This window comes from Lagopus muta, chromosome 2, assembly GCF_023343835.1.
Source record: "Lagopus muta isolate bLagMut1 chromosome 2, bLagMut1 primary, whole genome shotgun sequence".
NCBI classification, from domain to species: Eukaryota; Metazoa; Chordata; class Aves; order Galliformes; family Phasianidae; genus Lagopus; species Lagopus muta.
The window spans coordinates 55674337-55691206 of record NC_064434.1 but is presented as its reverse complement, the minus strand read 5'-3'; the positions used below and the strand labels follow the sequence as shown (position 1 = coordinate 55691206).

Genomic DNA, 16870 nt, shown 5'->3' with positions numbered 1-16870 from the left:
AGAGACACTTTCTATGTAAGAGTGTTTGCAGATTTCTTAAAACCACTCTTTAAAGTTGGTTAAATTTTGGAAGGAACACATGAAGTTTACGAAACGTTATCTGTTTCCATCCAATAAGCCCAATGAAATTTTCTTACAGCTATCTATCTGTAAACAAGTTGCTCAATCACAAAAGTGCAGTTGATGAGCTCTGATGTTAATCCAGTCTGCACGACACGGTGTGGTGGGAGGTATAAGGGAGGTAGTTTCAACACTTAGATCTTTCTAAAGAAATCCAGAGCAGCAGAGATGATAGAAGTGTTTTCAGAGGGACTGACTGCTTCTTGAAGGGGTCAGAAGGAAGTAGCAGAGCAGCTGCTGCTGCAGTGTAGTCAGGCATGTGCCAAAACACCTGCAACTGACAAGGTGCCAGCTTTGTCCTGGGGTACAGGACATGGTAGCAGTTTGCCACAGTTTGGAAAGCTAGAAGGACAAAGGTCCACAGCCAGAGGACTACTTAAAGAGGAATTCCCACTCAAAAGTAGACTAAACTCCAACTCCAGGAGTCTTTTCTCTTATAGCATTGTGTTGTTTTTGTGGGTCTTTGGGAAGTTTTGTTGGGATTTTTTTGCATCCAGTGAACTTTATGTTCAGTTTGAAAGCTTCAGTTTTACTTCTGCACCTCTTAATTCAGCTCACGTAAAGATAATGAATGAATATGGAACTGCTGTTTTAGCGATGGGTTTTGCTTCTCCCAGTCTACAGACCATTCCACACAGCCATCCCTTGTGGTCACAGGGAGGCAGAATAAGCAATTTGGTTTGGTCTGGCACTTCTGACCCGAGGAATCTTTCAGACTACGTAGATTAGTGGTTTTAGTCCTCCATTCAGGTTTGAAATGTTGAAGTGCAGCTTTTCGTGGCTGTTATTCTATTGCATTTTCTTTTAATGTCTGCTGTACAGTGCTTCGATCTGCTATCTATGCTAGAAATACTAGTCATTTCAAAAAGATTGTATGCTGTTGTTTATTTAACTAGATCATTTATTGCAGTCATAAATCCAGCCTGTGAGCAAATGCAGAGTGCAGGTTCTGTACACTGCTGTATTTTCCCTCTCTGAGAGGAAACTTGGTATTATTTAATCCTCTGCAAGTCGCACCTTAGCATGGTAACCAACTGTGTGGGATGTGGTTTTGACTGCACTTCCTCTTTGCTGGTTAAAGAGAGTGGAATAGATTTCTGTAGTCTGTGACCCACGTGCAGTTCTGATGTTTTCTCAGTCACTTGATTTTGTGCTGGTGGAAACAAAACCAGAATTTTGACAGAATTGTTCTAACCATTATTTTGGCATGGAGAAGATGAGAAAAAGGAAATTAGAGCTGATCATAATATACTTTTACTTCTGACAGAACAACAAAAGCAGAGCATTTTAACAATCTTACAGGTATACATGATGAACTTCCTTTTTCCCTAAACTGAATTATTCACTCCTAATATGGTCTAAGAAAGCCTCATCTTTTAAAAACAGACAGTAGTGTAAGAGGAAGCAATATGGTATTTTTATTATACTTAAATCAAAATACTTTTTGCTTTCCAGGTATGGCACTATACTGATAAATGCAAGGAAAAGGTTTTTATACCTTGTGAAAAAATAGTGGTCAACCTTATCACAGTTAATGTGGATGAGCACAGACCGTCTCAGGAATCCATTCATCCATCAGAAATGAAAAGCCCCCGTTATTATACTGTTTACAGTGGCACTGAAGGGAGAGATTTGTCTCCAAAAGAAGTGCTGGAAATAAAATACTTGCTGGATATTTCTCATGAAGAGATTTCACAAGAAGAGGACATTTTAGCTGAGGGGGACAAAACTGGAACAAAGAATGACCAGCCTGGAACAAAGAATACTTTGAGACAAAAAAATGGAGGGACTGTAGAGTATGAACTCAGCGTAAGGGCTGAAGACTTCGGTCCTGGCCAAAACCTAGAAGAACTCAGTCTGAAAGAGAAGACTTCTGCACCCGGGGAACTAGGTGAGCCACAGACTGCTTTGGAAAACTTAGTTAATTTTAATACAGGAAACGCATATTGCCCCCAACTGGAGGTGAAGGCAGCAGACCCTTCTTTGGGACAGGAATTAGAGGAACTTAAACTGAAGATGGCTGATGCAGTGGATGAATTGCTAGGTAAGACCTGCATCAACTTGGTGGACTCAGATGATGAAAAATCTGGGCAGACATCTTATCATTGGCTGGGAAAAATAGCGCATGGTGTCACAGAGAATGAGAGTGAACAGACCATACTGGTAGACTGGGACCCACACACTGGCAGATTGTATATTCCTACTTGGTTCACTGTTGAAAATGAGGTGTGTAAAGGAGTATTTAAGTGTGATGTTCCTAACAAAGAGGGACTTTTGTCCAGACTGTATGAGAAACAGGTATCTGAAGAACCGTCTGAGGACCAAGAAATGTATCTGCTGCAATTTCAGGAACAATGGGGACTGCATGTAGAAATGGAAGACTGAACAAAGATTTTCTAGAATACTGTAAACCACAAAACCCTGTTTACTTTGCCAGAGAGAATGGTGGACTCAGCAGAGGAAACATATCTTAATGTATTGGAAGTTTTTAGAACCATCACAGTTGAACAACTTATTCATGATATTTATAACAACTTCCAGGCATGATATTGGTGATTTCAACTCCCATTATATACCTCTCTGGTAAAATATAATGGTTGTGAGATTATCTTCTTTTTAAAAAATAAAAATCTCTGTAAAAAGGGTGCATATTGTAATTGCTACTAAAGCAAAATATTTTGGTTTGAAAGCTGTTATTTTTAGCAATAAAAAGCAACAGTATGATATTTTGCTGGGATGTGCCAAGTACCTTGACACAACATAGCCTTTTTTATGTCTCATTCCTGCTAGTTTTAATGGGTACAGTTGATTTTTTGTGGAAGTAAAGGGCACCTCCAATATATGGTTTCTTTGTTTTATCTACATTCTATTTAGTGAGGACATTCTAATCTTTTTTTTCATGAAAGACTCAACTGGAATGCACGGTCACTTCCCTACTGCTGCTCAGATACACATCCAACAAAATTTCTTCTAGCAGGTACAGATGCAGGTTCAGAAAACGTGGTGGAGAAGGTGGCAAGCACTAGTCATATTTTACTCTGAGGGAAAATGTGGTGTGGGGGAATTTAGTAATACACCTGCAGTCTTACTGGATGGCCTGTGCCTCACCCAGCCTTAGCCACTAGCAGTATAGAAGCTGTTTCATGATGAAATGACTCACGTCCTGCAAGTGACTGTTCCTCCCTAGTGACTTTAATGGCAGGCTAGCATGACTAGCTCAAATGGAGAAGTCTGCTCTAGGCTCACCAGTGCTTTTCCAAGTACACCCCACTTAACACAGCAGACCCAGAAAGCGTCCTGGTGAGCTTTCTTTTCCTATCTGATGTCCAAAACAGGACTTTCAATACAAGTTCACTTTTTATCCACATTCTGTAATATTTAGTTAGGATAGTAAAATTACCAGACATTCTAGAAATTACCTACTGAGGCAGGTGACACTTCCTTTCAAAGCCTGTTGGACCCTCTTTTCCTTAACATACTTTTTTTTTTCTTTAGAACACCAGAGTAAATCACAATAATGATATATTTAGTTTTCAAGGAGAAACAACAAAAGAGAAAACTTTTCTGTTGTGTTTAATACTCGTAACCTCCAATACATGGTGTAATTTTGAAGGAAGAAATTTAGCAATATCTTTTTTTATTCCAGTAATTTATTTGTTGCAGGGCTTTGGCTTTTTCTTTGAGTATTCATCCTCCAGAATATCTTAGTTGCAGTCATAGATTTTAAAACAAGAAATGACAGTCAAACATTTCACACTGATGACTACTGATGTAACAAAAAAAAACCAAAACCAAAAAAAAAAACAACCTCTCAACTGTCTTTATAATAAGGATATATATTTTGCAGCAATGTTACATCTAAATGCTTATATCATGTATTTATCTTTTGAGAGATTCACAGAGGAAGGTCACAGCTCAGGGTGAAATAAGAAAATAGTTGGAGAGTGTCATCTGAAAAGCTGTGAAAAGGACAGAATTTCTACTGTTACACACCAGCTTCATTAAGCCATCCAAAATAGTCCCACTATTTCCTAAAGATTTCTTAACTAACCTCTGGGATCACAGTCTTCCAGTTGACTTCTGTGATATGGGCACTTGTTTTTTTCTTCCCAGTGAATAACTTCCTTTTCTTTTTCTATAGCCCACTGAATTTTATTCACTTATTCCTGTCCTAAGATCAATTAATTGTTCATCTTGTATGTCTTTCATACAGAAGAGCGAAGATGCTCCAACTCCCCTACTAGTTTGTTTCTGCTGCCAACCAACATTCCTTGAAAAGGAAGGCATCTTTATTTTTGGTTTGCATTTTCTCTGGTTTTATTTGCCAGCTGTTGGTGTGTGCAACGAAGTTTGCCCCAATAGTTGTGCAAAGACACATACCACGATCATGTCACTGCTGATTAAATTTGAGAACTTGACAAATAAATCATACAACTTCATTTCGTCCAGTTCTTTGGTCATTTAATCCTCTTCCTGCACATATAATTGTATTTTTTAACCTTCCACTTATAGTTCAGTTGTGTAGCAATTAATTTCTCTCTTGCACTTGAAAAAAGGCATCACCTTCGTAGCTAATGTTAATTGTGATCATAATATATGGTATTGAGATTTTTGTAATCAAGCTGCATTTTCAGGATAAAATTTCATGATAAATAAGTTTGCAGATGACACAAATTTGAGTGGCAATATCAAGCTGCCTGTCAGGCTAGAGGAAAAGGATGCCATGCAGAGGAACCTGGATGGTATTGAGAGGTAGGCCCATGCCAATCTAATGGAGTTCAACAAGGCCACGTCAAGGTTCTGCATCTGGGACGGGACGATCCCAAGAGCAAGTACAGACTGGACAGAGAATTGCTCAAGAGCAGCCCTGATCTGGGGGTGTTGACTGATGAAAGACTCAACATGAGCCAACAGTGCATGCTTTCAGCCCAGAAGGCCAACCATATCCTGGGCTGCATCAAAAGAAGTGTGACTAGCAGGTCAAGGGAAGTGATTCTGCCTTTCTACTCTGCTCTCATCAGACCCTACCTGGAGTGTTGTGTCCAGTTCTGGGGCCCTCAACACAAGAAGGTCATCGAGCTGTTGGAATGGGTCCACAGGAGAGCCATAAAGAAAAAGAGAGGACTTGACCACCTTCCCCATGGGGAGGGGCTGAGAGAGTTGTGGCTCTTCAACCTGGGGAAGAGAGCGCTGCAGAAGGACCTTATAGCGGCTTTCCAGTACCTGAAGGGGCCCTACGGGAAAGCTGGGAAAGGACTTTTTTTTGAATGCCAGGACAAGGGGAAATGGCTTTAAACTGGAAGAGGATAGGTTTAGATCATATATTAGAAAGAAAATGGGAGGGTGATGAGACATTGGAACAGGTTGCCTGGAGAGGTTGTGGATGTCCCTTCCTTGAAGGCTTTCAAGGCCAGGCTGGATGGGGCTTTATCAAGCTGGTCTAGAGGGAGGTGTCCCTTCCTATAGCAGAGGGATTGGAACTAGATGTTCTTAAAGGTCCCTTCCAACCCATTCTATGATTCAGTGGTGAATTTATGTTTCAAAATAGTAGCTAATTTCTGGGCAAATATATTTGCAATGCATTTTTTGCTTCCTTTTAATCTTAATTTGTTTTGTTTTGTTTTTTATGCAAGCAGTTCTTGTTTGTTTTCACAAGATATACTTCCAAAGTTTTCTCAGGATAATCACAACTGGAAAAAAAAAAGAAGGGGAAAAGTGCTAATAACTTTCTTTTATATGCAAATAATTTATCTTGTTACTTAGCCAAGTTCTGGAATTGATTAGAAAGGAAAACATGCATTAATTTCGAGCAATACTATAGCAGTAGACTGTTGAGAGCATTTTTATTACCCTCAAGGACATTCATGTTTTACCTTAAAACTTTCTAATTATATGCAGCTGGTCAGGTATGGTAGCTTCAGCAAGTCAAACAGTCAGCAAGTAACAAAATACTTCCACATCAAACTGTTACTCTACCTACAGATTTCAAACAACAGGGTTGATTTCAAACAACTATTAATCACATAGAAGATCCGAGCAGTAAGAGAACTGATGCTTTCTCACTCTTTAATACTTCATTAAACTTTGGTTAGCCACATTTAATGGACTCAATGCAGTCAAAAGCAAGGTTATATATATAGACTATACTAAAACACAAGCCTACCTATAGCCTTGAAGTCTGTGATTTTGGAAACAGTGTGGGAGGTTATTAGAACTAAGTAATAGTGCATTGAGTACAAAAGAACATACACTTCTTAAGCACAACAGCAACAAAAACAGCACTTTACCTCTGTTTGTACAGTTGATGTGGCCACTACTAGAAAAATAGCATCCAGTGTACAAACTAAGCAAAGTCATGAAGATAGAAGGTAAATGCTGCAATGGAGGTCTAGCAGTGCTCTTTTGAACTTGAAAAACAGTAAGTCTAGCTATCAAAAATGAGTTCTAATGGTGATGAAACTGATAGCTAGGTGTGGGCACACACCATTTTGGAAAAGGAACTGTAATTGTAAATGTGGCTTGCTGCCTACAATTCAGAGGGAGTGACAGGGTTCTCAAAGGAGTGACTGAAACAGGCATCTGAGCACAGGATACACCTGTGGTCTGACTTACAGCAGCTCTGGAAAAATTACTGCACAAAGAGAACATGCTGATGGAAAAATACAAACATGGCTTGCAAAAATACAGCTTGAACTGTGCACATAGTACAACACTGACTGCAGACTGAGAACCCGTACAGTGTGGGAAGTTAGCCAGATGAGGAAAACATGATAACTGCCTAATACAAGATGCAGGATAACACGGAGAGAAGTGATCTAATTCTTATAAGGGTAGCCAAATTTCACATCTGTTGTATGCAAGCAATCTGGACTTCACAGAGCACTCCAATCACCTAACAGAGAACTGCTGCATTCTTGCTCTGCTGGATGGATAAAGGAGCATGTGTGGCTGGACAAAGCTGAGATGAGCACGTTCTCTGCGAAAGTGAGATCAGAAAGAGTTCTGATAGGGGCAGTGGACAAGAAGTTACACTTTGGAGAAGTCAGCAATGCATTAGCATCAGTGATGATCCAGTTATTTGCAACACACAAACAGTGCGTTGATTAGGAAAGATGAGGCTCTGGAATAAGCTGCTTGCACTGCTAAACAGATAGCGCAGCTCTTCCTACGGAATCCAGCAAGGGCTGTAAAAAACATTCTCAGGGCCTAGGAAATTCACAATACAAAAACATATTTGTCCCAAACAAAGAAATTCTTCAAGTTACATTATTAATTGATAGTACTCAACTTCCACTGATTTCAAGTTAAAATGTAAGTGAAGCTTATTTTTAAGCGCTTCACTGAAGAAAGATGACTTTCTGAATTTGATACTGACAAATTCTATCAATTTTTATCAAAAGAGAGTTAACTCAGAGTTCTCTATGGCCTGACCTGCAGCTACAGGCTTAAGCAGACCAAGTGATAGAAAAGTGAAGCAAAAGAAATTTAAATAGAACTGTGCCACGGCTTGAATACAAATCACATACAACTGTTTACTAAGTGCTGTGGAAACTCTCAAGTGACTGTATAGAACTTTCAAACAAGCCTGTCTTTCTTCAACAATAATACTAAAAGTTAGATGATACTTCGTGACCTAGAATATGCTAGATGGTAGAACAATGCTCATGTTCTATGAAGTTTGAAAACTAATCCTTTTTTTCCTTTCAAATAAGAAACGTGGTTCATCCATACAGCAGAATATTAACCGTTTTTCCAAGCGTCATATTTTTTAATTAGCTGCAGGTTTTTGTTTGATGTGATTCATTTTTACAAAGTCTAAGATTTAAAACCATTTCACTATCTCCCATTGTCCATGTGAAATACCAATGTTGTCCTTAAGGGGAAGACAAGGCAATAAGCTAAGATTTTGCTGTTTTGGTTTTGCATATAGGTTTCAAGCTTCATCAGCCCAGGATCAAATAGCAGTAAGCGTAGGAAGTCATTTTCATGTTTAGTGTTATCTACAAACCATAAATAATTTGGGTAATTTGTATATGTAGTATACAATGATAATAGTGAACTGTTCTTAATTTCTCACTCTCTTTTCCTTTTTCTGGTTCAAAGAAAAGGGAAGAAAAAGTACAGACTTCTGTTTTTGAAAACCTCTAGAATCAGTTTAGCTGATACAGATTTTCCTAGTCTAAGCTAGGTTTTAAGAAAAGGACTTACTCCTTAGCACCATATAGCTGTGAGAACCTCAGGTAAGGAATAGGGATCAAAAGCTTCGCAAGATTCCCCCAACTCTTCCTCAGCTCCACCTTTTGTACCCATTCTGCTGGAGGAGCAGTATCCTACATAACAGTAATGTTTTTCCATCACACTTTTCTTGCAGTGAATGCTGGGTGCTTGCCACTGCTTGTGACATTATTGTAAGCTCTGTGCAGGCTGAGAAACCAGCAGAAAGTGAACAGTTCTAATTCCACAGCACATACCAGCTTGCCTGCTAGGTCTCACTCCAAGGTCCAAGGCCTCACTCATTGCCTTGTCAAAGTTACAGTTATTTATCCAAGCAGAGAGCTAGCACTGCTCCTGACAGAAGTTCTATACTAGCATCTGGAATTGCCACAGCAATGCCCATCGTGCCAGGAACTGTCCTTATTTCACAGCAACTCACATAGGCACTGGTGAGCCCAGCCTGTGCCATAAACATGCATCATCAGCTCTGCCTCCCAAAAACTGGCTTCCAGAAATATCTTCCAGCTGTCCAAAGTCAGTTGGCATGCTGACATAGCATGCCCCATGCTGATAGCCTGCAGTGCTGCTCTCTTCCAAGTATAAGTAGAACAGTGCAGTAGGGAGGCTGAGAAAAGCAGACACTCAACATGCTAGGGAGCAGAGTCCTGTTTTAGGTCTGTGAATGTTTCCAGACAGTGCTACAGTACACTGCAAGCTGCTTCAGTTTAAACAGAGGCAAACCCCATTAGGCTGTGTGGCTATCAGCAGAACTGCTTCTGCATCTTCCCTTTGTTCTTGGCCACAGATGAGGCATGGGATGAGGGAAGTGGTACTTCTCTGTAAACCCCTTGTTTGGGCAAGATGGGCCCCCTCCACCTGTGCTGCAGTGTCTCAGTCCTGCCCCTCACTGCCTGTGCCTGCTTCCAGACTTCTGCTCTTTCTTAGCATCCTTAGCCCAGAGATCTCCCTGCATAAGTGCTGATCTACAGCTCTGAAGAGAGAGTTTTTTCACCAATATTCTGTTTGAAAATGTTATCTGGGTTTTTTTTTTTTTTTAATGCACTTTTTAATGCATTTTGATGTTGGTTTAATTATTCTCGAACACTTTATATCTATTTGTACATTTATTTCTTACCCCACATCTGTAAGAAGAAAATGAAAAGAAAAAAAAAAAATTCCTTGGACAACCCCTTGCTTCCTGTAATGTAAGCAACTGTAGCTCTACTAAAGATCACAAGGATTCAGATTTTGCAACATTATTTACTGTTACCCCATTGGACTTAAACCCATGGTGTGCTCTATCTTTCTCTGCTCATCTGACTTAAAAACAGCCCAAAATATTTGTCCGTCTAAACTGAGTATGTTTACATTTTCCTGTATGATCCTGGACACATTTTACAATTTAAGCAGTTACCAAAGAAAACAATTCTGTTTTTATCATAGAATCATAGAATGGCCTGGGTTGAAAAGGACCCCAAAGATCATGTAGTTTCAACCCTCGCTGTGTGCAGGGTTGCCAACCATCAGACCAGGCTGCCCAGAGCCACATCCAGCCTGGCCTTGAATGCCTCCAGGGATGGGGCACCCACAGCCTCCTTGGGCAACCTGTTCCGGTGCGTCACCACCCTCAGGATGAAAAACTTCCTCCTAATATCTAATCTAAACCTCCCCAGTCTTGGTTTAAAACCATTCCCCCTTGTCCTATCACTATCCGCCCCCATAAACAGCTGTTCCCCCACCTGTGTATATGCTCCCTTCAAGTACTGAAAGACCACAATGGAGCCTTCTCTAAGCTAAACAAGCCCGCCCAGCTCCCTCAACCTCTCTTCATAGGAGAGGTGTCCAACCTATTTATGATTAAATAGGTTTCAAAAACAAAGCATAACAACTGTTGGGGTGAACTTTTCCCTTGTACGAACATTTACTATTTACCTGGCTTCATAAACAAACAGCACAAATGTCAGTAAATAGATCTTCCATGGTCAATCCTACTTTTTAGCTGTGGGAAAACACAGATAACAATCTGTTCTACTGCTCTTTTCTTTCCAAGCCCTTTGTGCAAGGACTCACTTTTTAAGCAGTAGCCAAAAAGCAACCAGCCAGCTAGGAATACCCAGCAGTTGTTCAGGGGTAACAAGCCAAATTAATTTTTAGCAGTGCTGTTGGTGTGTGTGGCAAAACAGCAAAGGAAAATAGTAAAAGCTGTTTAAGGGAAGCTTTCTGCTCTACAGAATCAGGCAATTAATTATGACTGAGATGAGTAGAGAGGCCTTGCATCTTCCCCAGGTTAACAGCAGGAGCCTTCTACCCTCTTCTTGGAACTGGTTGCCACCCAAAAATCAAGGTGCCTGCCTCCCAGCACTGACCTACTGGGGTTCTAAATGTGCAGAAATAAAAGCTTTTGACAAGGGGCTACAAATAAATTACAGGGACAAGTTTAGCCTCTACCTTTAGTTGTCACTTGAAGTGTTACTAAGGATTACAAGCAGAGATACTTCTAGAGGAAAATAGGAGTAGCGACAGGAAATTTGACTCTTGCTCCTTTCTCTTGCTCTCTGAGGACCTCATTGTAGCTGCTGACAAATGGCCTGCAGCAATGTCACCTGCTCTGTAGAGCCTCTGCACACCAGCAAGGAGCTCTGTATGCTCCTCTTCTGTTACAGAAGCAGAGATTATCATTAAGCCAGCTCATGGCTTTTCAAAATGAATTTTAAAAAATATTGTTTTTAAAAATCACATCTTTGAACACAACCCTTACACTCCAAACTGCCTACTGTACTAATGGATTGATGGCTAATCCACAATACGTTTGGGGTGCCTTATACCAATACGCAAACATTAATTCCATTTGTGTCCCTCCTGTATTTATAACATCCTTAACTTCTCATTGCCAGCATAAATATTTCACCATGATCTTTTGGGATAGCTTTAATTCTACCAAAAACACAGGTGTCAGAACTATATACGCTCCCAGCCCTGCCAAAGCATTCCCAGAGCTCTATGAACACATTTCAGTCTGACATGGAGGTGCTGCAAGACTGTTGTTACCTTTTACTCATATAGTAAACATTTCATTTGTGTCACAAAAAGCTCTTACTTCCACGACATCAACCAGTAAGTTTCTTATATGCAGAGGCCTCACACAGGATCAGTTCAACCCTACTTACACCAATATTTTTAACAGAAACCTTTCTACAATCAACACAAGTTCAACCTAAGCCCACTTCTGAAGAGAAGCAGAAACCCTTTGTTTTACAAAGCACACAATATGCTCTTGAACAAAAAAAGCACTCCTGGTTTTCAGGGCTTTATCTATACTGTTGATAAAAAGAAGCTAAGGAGCAATACCTGACCCAAGATTGAGACAGAGCAGCCAACCCACAATCTCTCTAGAGCAGAATGACTGTGCAGTGTTATACTGCATTTGACCTTAGGCCTTCTGAATACTGTATGATCTATTTTTTGTCATTCTCAAGTACACCCTTATAACAGCAGATGTTTTACCCTATTACTGCTGCCATGCAATGTTTTCTCATGTCTGTTGAGGATTTTCTTTTTCTAGCGAACCTCAATGGAAATCTCTTCAAAAATCTTGGCACTTCAGTGCTGCTGTCAGACCCACCATGCAGTAATTGCTGAATGACCAGGTTCCTTCTCAATACCATGTTAAAAAGGAGAGAAATCTACAGCTTCTGCCAGGGTTGTAACGATGGAGCCTGAAGAACAGTGTGGTCAGGGCCTGAGATCCTCAGTGACTGCACTGAACACTGGACACAGAAATGAACTCAGTCCTAAGCTTGATGGAAAATGCAACTAATCATAAAAAAGGGAACACCAAATAATTTCTTGTGGGCACTCAGCAATGCAGAATCTCCTACCATTTAGTATCTTCCTCATACCTATGGCTGTTTTTAAGCAAAACCATCTCAATTACCATTTGCATTTTATGCATTGATGATGCCACATTACTACTGTCTGCCTTAAAAAAACAGCAGCCTAAGTAAGTGTCCAAAACAGATGAGGCATGCATGTTCAAGGATCCTGACTGATCCAAAGCCAAATATTCCAGTAAATGGCTATAATGAAAATCCATTAAGAGGATGAATCAGTTGCAGCTTGTTTTCCCTTGCTTTTTACTGTTGTGTTTTTCATCATTAAGAAAACAGCTCTGTTCCTCATAACTTTGTTAGCATTTATCAGAAAGCTATCTGTTATAGCAGATTAAGAGTTCCTGGGAAAAAAGAAAAAACAACAAATACACATAAGACCAAAACAAGCAACTAGATTTGTAAATTTCCTTATCTAACTCCTGGTCACCATAGCACACGGCAGATGGCCAGATTTGTTCCAGTCTTATTTGATTACTACTCATGTTTGTCTTTTCTGCAAAAGAGCACAAGATGCTATGCTGAGTTAGCTGGGAAGGACCTTCTAAAAGTTAACTGATCTTTTTACTCAGCTACACAGTGCCCTATCCATTGCTGTAAGTAATAAAGAAATCAGGTCTTGTACTGAGTTGAAAGTCAGTTCAACTAAGTACCTGAACTAGGCAGTCTGAATGTTATCCATTAAAAATGGAAATCTCATAGCAGCAAGCGTGGTAAAAATATCAACAAGGAAAGTAACTCGAGTCAGGGATGGAAAGTTGTTTGCAGTTAACTACCAAGACAGGAATTTCCCATTTAATCCACATGCTTGCAAAAAATTTTATTAGAATGTCAGGCAAAACAATTTATTTCTTCCTGTTTTCTATTTGTTTCTATTACTGTAAGCTTATTATTTATACAACTTCACAAATCTCTCCCTGATTTTCTGCCTAATGGAATACATGCAGAGCCCCAGTTTGATGCCTCAGGTAGCTTTTGCCAATGTCAGAGCAGGAGTAGACCTAAAGGAAACACAGAAGTGTTTCAGCTGCCAAGACGCATTGCAGCTAATTATAACAATCACCAGGAGCTTCAGGGGAAATCCTTTGATTCATCCTCTAAACCACAAAAGCTGCTTGGCAGAGATGTGTCACACTACTGAGCGGGAAAGCCAAGGCAGCACCTAAGATTCTGCTGGCCAGCAAACGCTCTGAGACAAGGAGGCACTCCCACCTTTCCACTTATTAAAGCAATAAGGAATTCTCGAGTTTTCCCATACAACAGCTGCTAAGCAGTGCTAGCCTACACAGGAAGGGTACCCACTGACTGAAAACATCTTCACAAGCAGACCACAAAGTACTTTCAGATTATCTGTATCCACTGTAGTTTTTTGATTATTTAAAGCTGTTGCAAGCACAACAAGACACAGACAACAAGTCACCCACCAATTACAGCTTCAAGGAAAGCAAATGACTGAGAATCTGTTCAAAGTCATACCAAACTCCCCATTCACTCCCATTTTTTTCCTCAACTACTTCATTTCTGAATTATATGCACAGGTCATAAGAGCATCAGAGCACAGGTCATACATACCTAGTTTTTTCTGCACTTTTTCAGTAACAGAAAAAGCACAAAATTAGTCAGCTTAGATTATCCAGTAGTGGCAGACTCAATATGAATTTTTCTGCTATGTAATGAATGCCAAGCCAGAAACAAGCAGCAGGTGAAATCCACATGCTACTTCCATACCTAGGAATGTAAATCAACTGGAGTCACTCACTATGATTTATAAACATATAGTAAACCTAAACTTGGCAGGCTGCCTGGAAGGAGCACAAGTGTGATAGGTAACTGAGGTTAGTACACAAGTCTGAAGCGTTCTTAACTCTGCAAGTAAATGTAAGTTAGCACATACACTGTTCAGGCTCACATTCATCAGTTCATTTAAATTCATTTTCAAATTAAACCCCTGCAGCACTTTATGTAGGCCATCTCATGATTTTGCATTTGATCTCAAGGGCTGCTTATTCTCTCATCTGATTCCCATTAATCAAAATGACAGTCTCTAGCTAAATAATTTTACATGGGTCATCTAGCTGGTCAGTTTTATCTGTGAGGTGTTCAGCATTGCCATGAATTTTCCTCTACAGGCAGAACTTAACCAACACAACTGAGGCAAACTTCAGGCAAGTTCATCCAGTTGTTCATCAAAACATGGAGCAGCAGAAACCTGAGACTGAATGTACACTTTTGCATTAAGGGAGCAGAAGCAACATTTGGCAGGTTGAAGTGAAGGCAAATGTAAGAGCATCTGCCAATCAGATGCAGTATTGAGCCCAGGGTCTCAGCTCACACTCTCACTTGCAGAATAAAGGCAGTCATTAAGAACTTGAGATACTGGGAGAGCTGAAGGTAACGAAAAGATTTCTCATCTGCCCTTTCTCAGAATTTCACTAGCAAAAAGCAAAGCAGCCAAAACACATTGTGCAATTTCCCTAAATACATTTCTGTTTCTATGTGTTTATTCCTTTGTTTTTTTCCCCCTTCTTTGTGTAACCCAAGTGGAGTTTTTGTGTTTGTGAGACCTTGACGTGGGTTGATCCTGGTGTGCAGCCAAAGCCTGCCCAGCCAAATGAGGGACTGAGTTGGAAGGGCCAAAAAGAGAAATTGTGGGTTGAGACAATTTTACCTTTAATAGTTAAAGCAGCAGTTGCACACACAAGAAAAAAAAAAGAAAAAAAAGTGAGTAATTCACTCACTAATTACCATATTCAGGCAGATATATTTGTCTATTTCCAGAAAAGCAAAGCTACATCACACGTAACAGTTGCTTGGGATGACAAACAGCAGCCACAAAAATCTGTTCCTCTTTCTCCTATTTTCCCCAGCTTTTAATACTGAGTGCAGCACAGGGAATGTCCTTCCTGTCAGTTGGGGCAGCCATCCTCGCTGTAGCCCAGCCCAGTGTCCTGTGTACCCCCGAGCACACTAACTAGCATGAGAAACAGAGCCAGTAGCACTGCTCACCAGTAGCTGAAATATCCCTCCGTTATGAATACTGTTTTGGTCACAGGTCTAAAATGTAGCACCGCACAAGATACTTAGAAGAAAATGAATTCCACTGCAGCCAAAACCAGCACAGGTCTGCCAGAGATTTTTCAGAGATAAACACTATACAACACAGCTCTAAACAAAGTTGCAGACCCAGGACAGACAAATCACATGCCCTGCTTGCAACCTTTTTGCAAGATTAGTTAGCCCAGCCTCTTGTCACAACGCTTTTAATGGTCCTAGTCACCAAATCATTTTGTTGTAGGCACTAGTATCCCTGAAAAATATTTTGCTTTGTAGGTATAAATTTAGAGCTAGTGGAACTACTTCTATACTTGTAAAATAGGTAACAAAAAAGTACATTCTGTGACTGAAAAAAGGGCCATGCATATAAGTTTCTATACTTTGCTCTGGTAGTCAGTCTAATAAAGATGCAATCTTAACCTCAAAATTCACTCATGGCATAAAGGCAAATCATATCATCCAGAACATCTCAAAGAGGCATTTCTATAAGTAAGTCTGCTAAGCTTGGCACACCATGTGGAAAGATGCAAATCAAGGATTCTGGAGCATTTCAGGGCTAAGTTACTGCCATTTAACAGTTCTATAGGAAAGATGCAGAAATGCACACATCTAATACACCTCTCTAATATTCATAGACCTGGCACATTTGGAAACCCTTCTTTATCTTTTCTATAGCCTATAGATGAGAAGCTGCCTTATCAATACCTTGCCCTCCACACGGAAAGGAAGCTTTAAAGCAGTACAGCTAGCAACTGGGCTTTCCAGGTGAAATTATTTACCACAAGCAAATAAACTGTCCTTAGGGGCCACACCTAAATGAATGGACATGAATCTGCAAGCAAGTTTTTAGGTGGGGCAAGAGATTTTTCCGTTTCAGTACCTTGTTTGTGCCAGTTATTTTGGTGTGGGTTAGCATACCATCAGGCTCTTGGAAGTTGTTTTCCCTTCTGCACCTCAGTTGTGGCTCTCAGAAATCTGCTAGGTAGCTCCTGCAGGTGGATGAGAAATGATCAGGAGTTGCCTTTGCATATATATATATACATTTAATAAGACTATGGCGTTTTCAATCTATTTTCTGCTTGCTTTAAGTATGTGGTATACGCATGTAAAATGTTACCCTTGATCAAATGTTGAGAAGGAACCCTTACCAGGGCCCCTGTACCCCTGAAGGCCAGTATGTGGGTATTCAGCACAGCACTACCCTCAGACACGGCAGCATGCAGCCACAGCCCCTGCTCCGGGCACCCACACACACACACACACGCACGGGCTCTGCCCGCGGCAGGCACTGTATCTTCTTCAAGCCCTGTGTGCCTGGTTCTAGCCATGATTGCTCTTATCTGGCTCTCGCCTGAGGGGTTCACTGCAGATAAGACTGCAGTTCAGGTCCAGCACCGGTTATTTCTCCATTTCTATTAATTAAAACATGCGAGGCAGGGAGGAGGAGTAATAGATACAAAAAAAAAAAAAAAAAAAAAAAAAACCTACCCAGCGCCGGCAATCTCTCTGACCCGCGGCTCCGAGACGGGCGGTCCCCAGGCAGCCCCAGAGCGCACCTCCAGGCCTCGAGCGACGGTACGAGGAGGGGCTCCCAG

General features: G+C 40.6%; 1 protein-coding gene and 1 long non-coding RNA gene across 5 annotated transcripts in view; one reads left to right on the top strand and one right to left on the bottom strand.

The window, feature by feature from the left end:
- The window catches only part of IL20RA (interleukin 20 receptor subunit alpha), a 23603-nt gene extending 17854 nt beyond the window's left edge, over window positions 1–5749 (top strand). For 3 of the 4 annotated variants that reach the window (XM_048935005.1, XM_048935007.1, XM_048935006.1), the window contains exon 7: window positions 1576–5748. In XM_048935005.1, coding sequence (XP_048790962.1) covers window positions 1576–2505 — 930 coding nt within the window. In that variant the 3' untranslated portion in view covers window positions 2506–5748. Of the gene's footprint in view, window positions 1–1575 lie in introns of all 4 variants that reach the window. The other variant, XM_048935008.1, reaches the window with a different exon arrangement.
- The window catches only part of LOC125688700 (uncharacterized), a 24319-nt gene extending 7449 nt beyond the window's left edge, over window positions 1–16870 (bottom strand). Inside the window, exons 1-2 of the long non-coding RNA XR_007374844.1 lie at window positions 16764–16870; window positions 16156–16264 (exon numbers count right to left, since the gene is read on the bottom strand). This is a non-coding gene — a long non-coding RNA (uncharacterized LOC125688700). The remainder of the gene's footprint in view (window positions 1–16155; window positions 16265–16763) is intronic.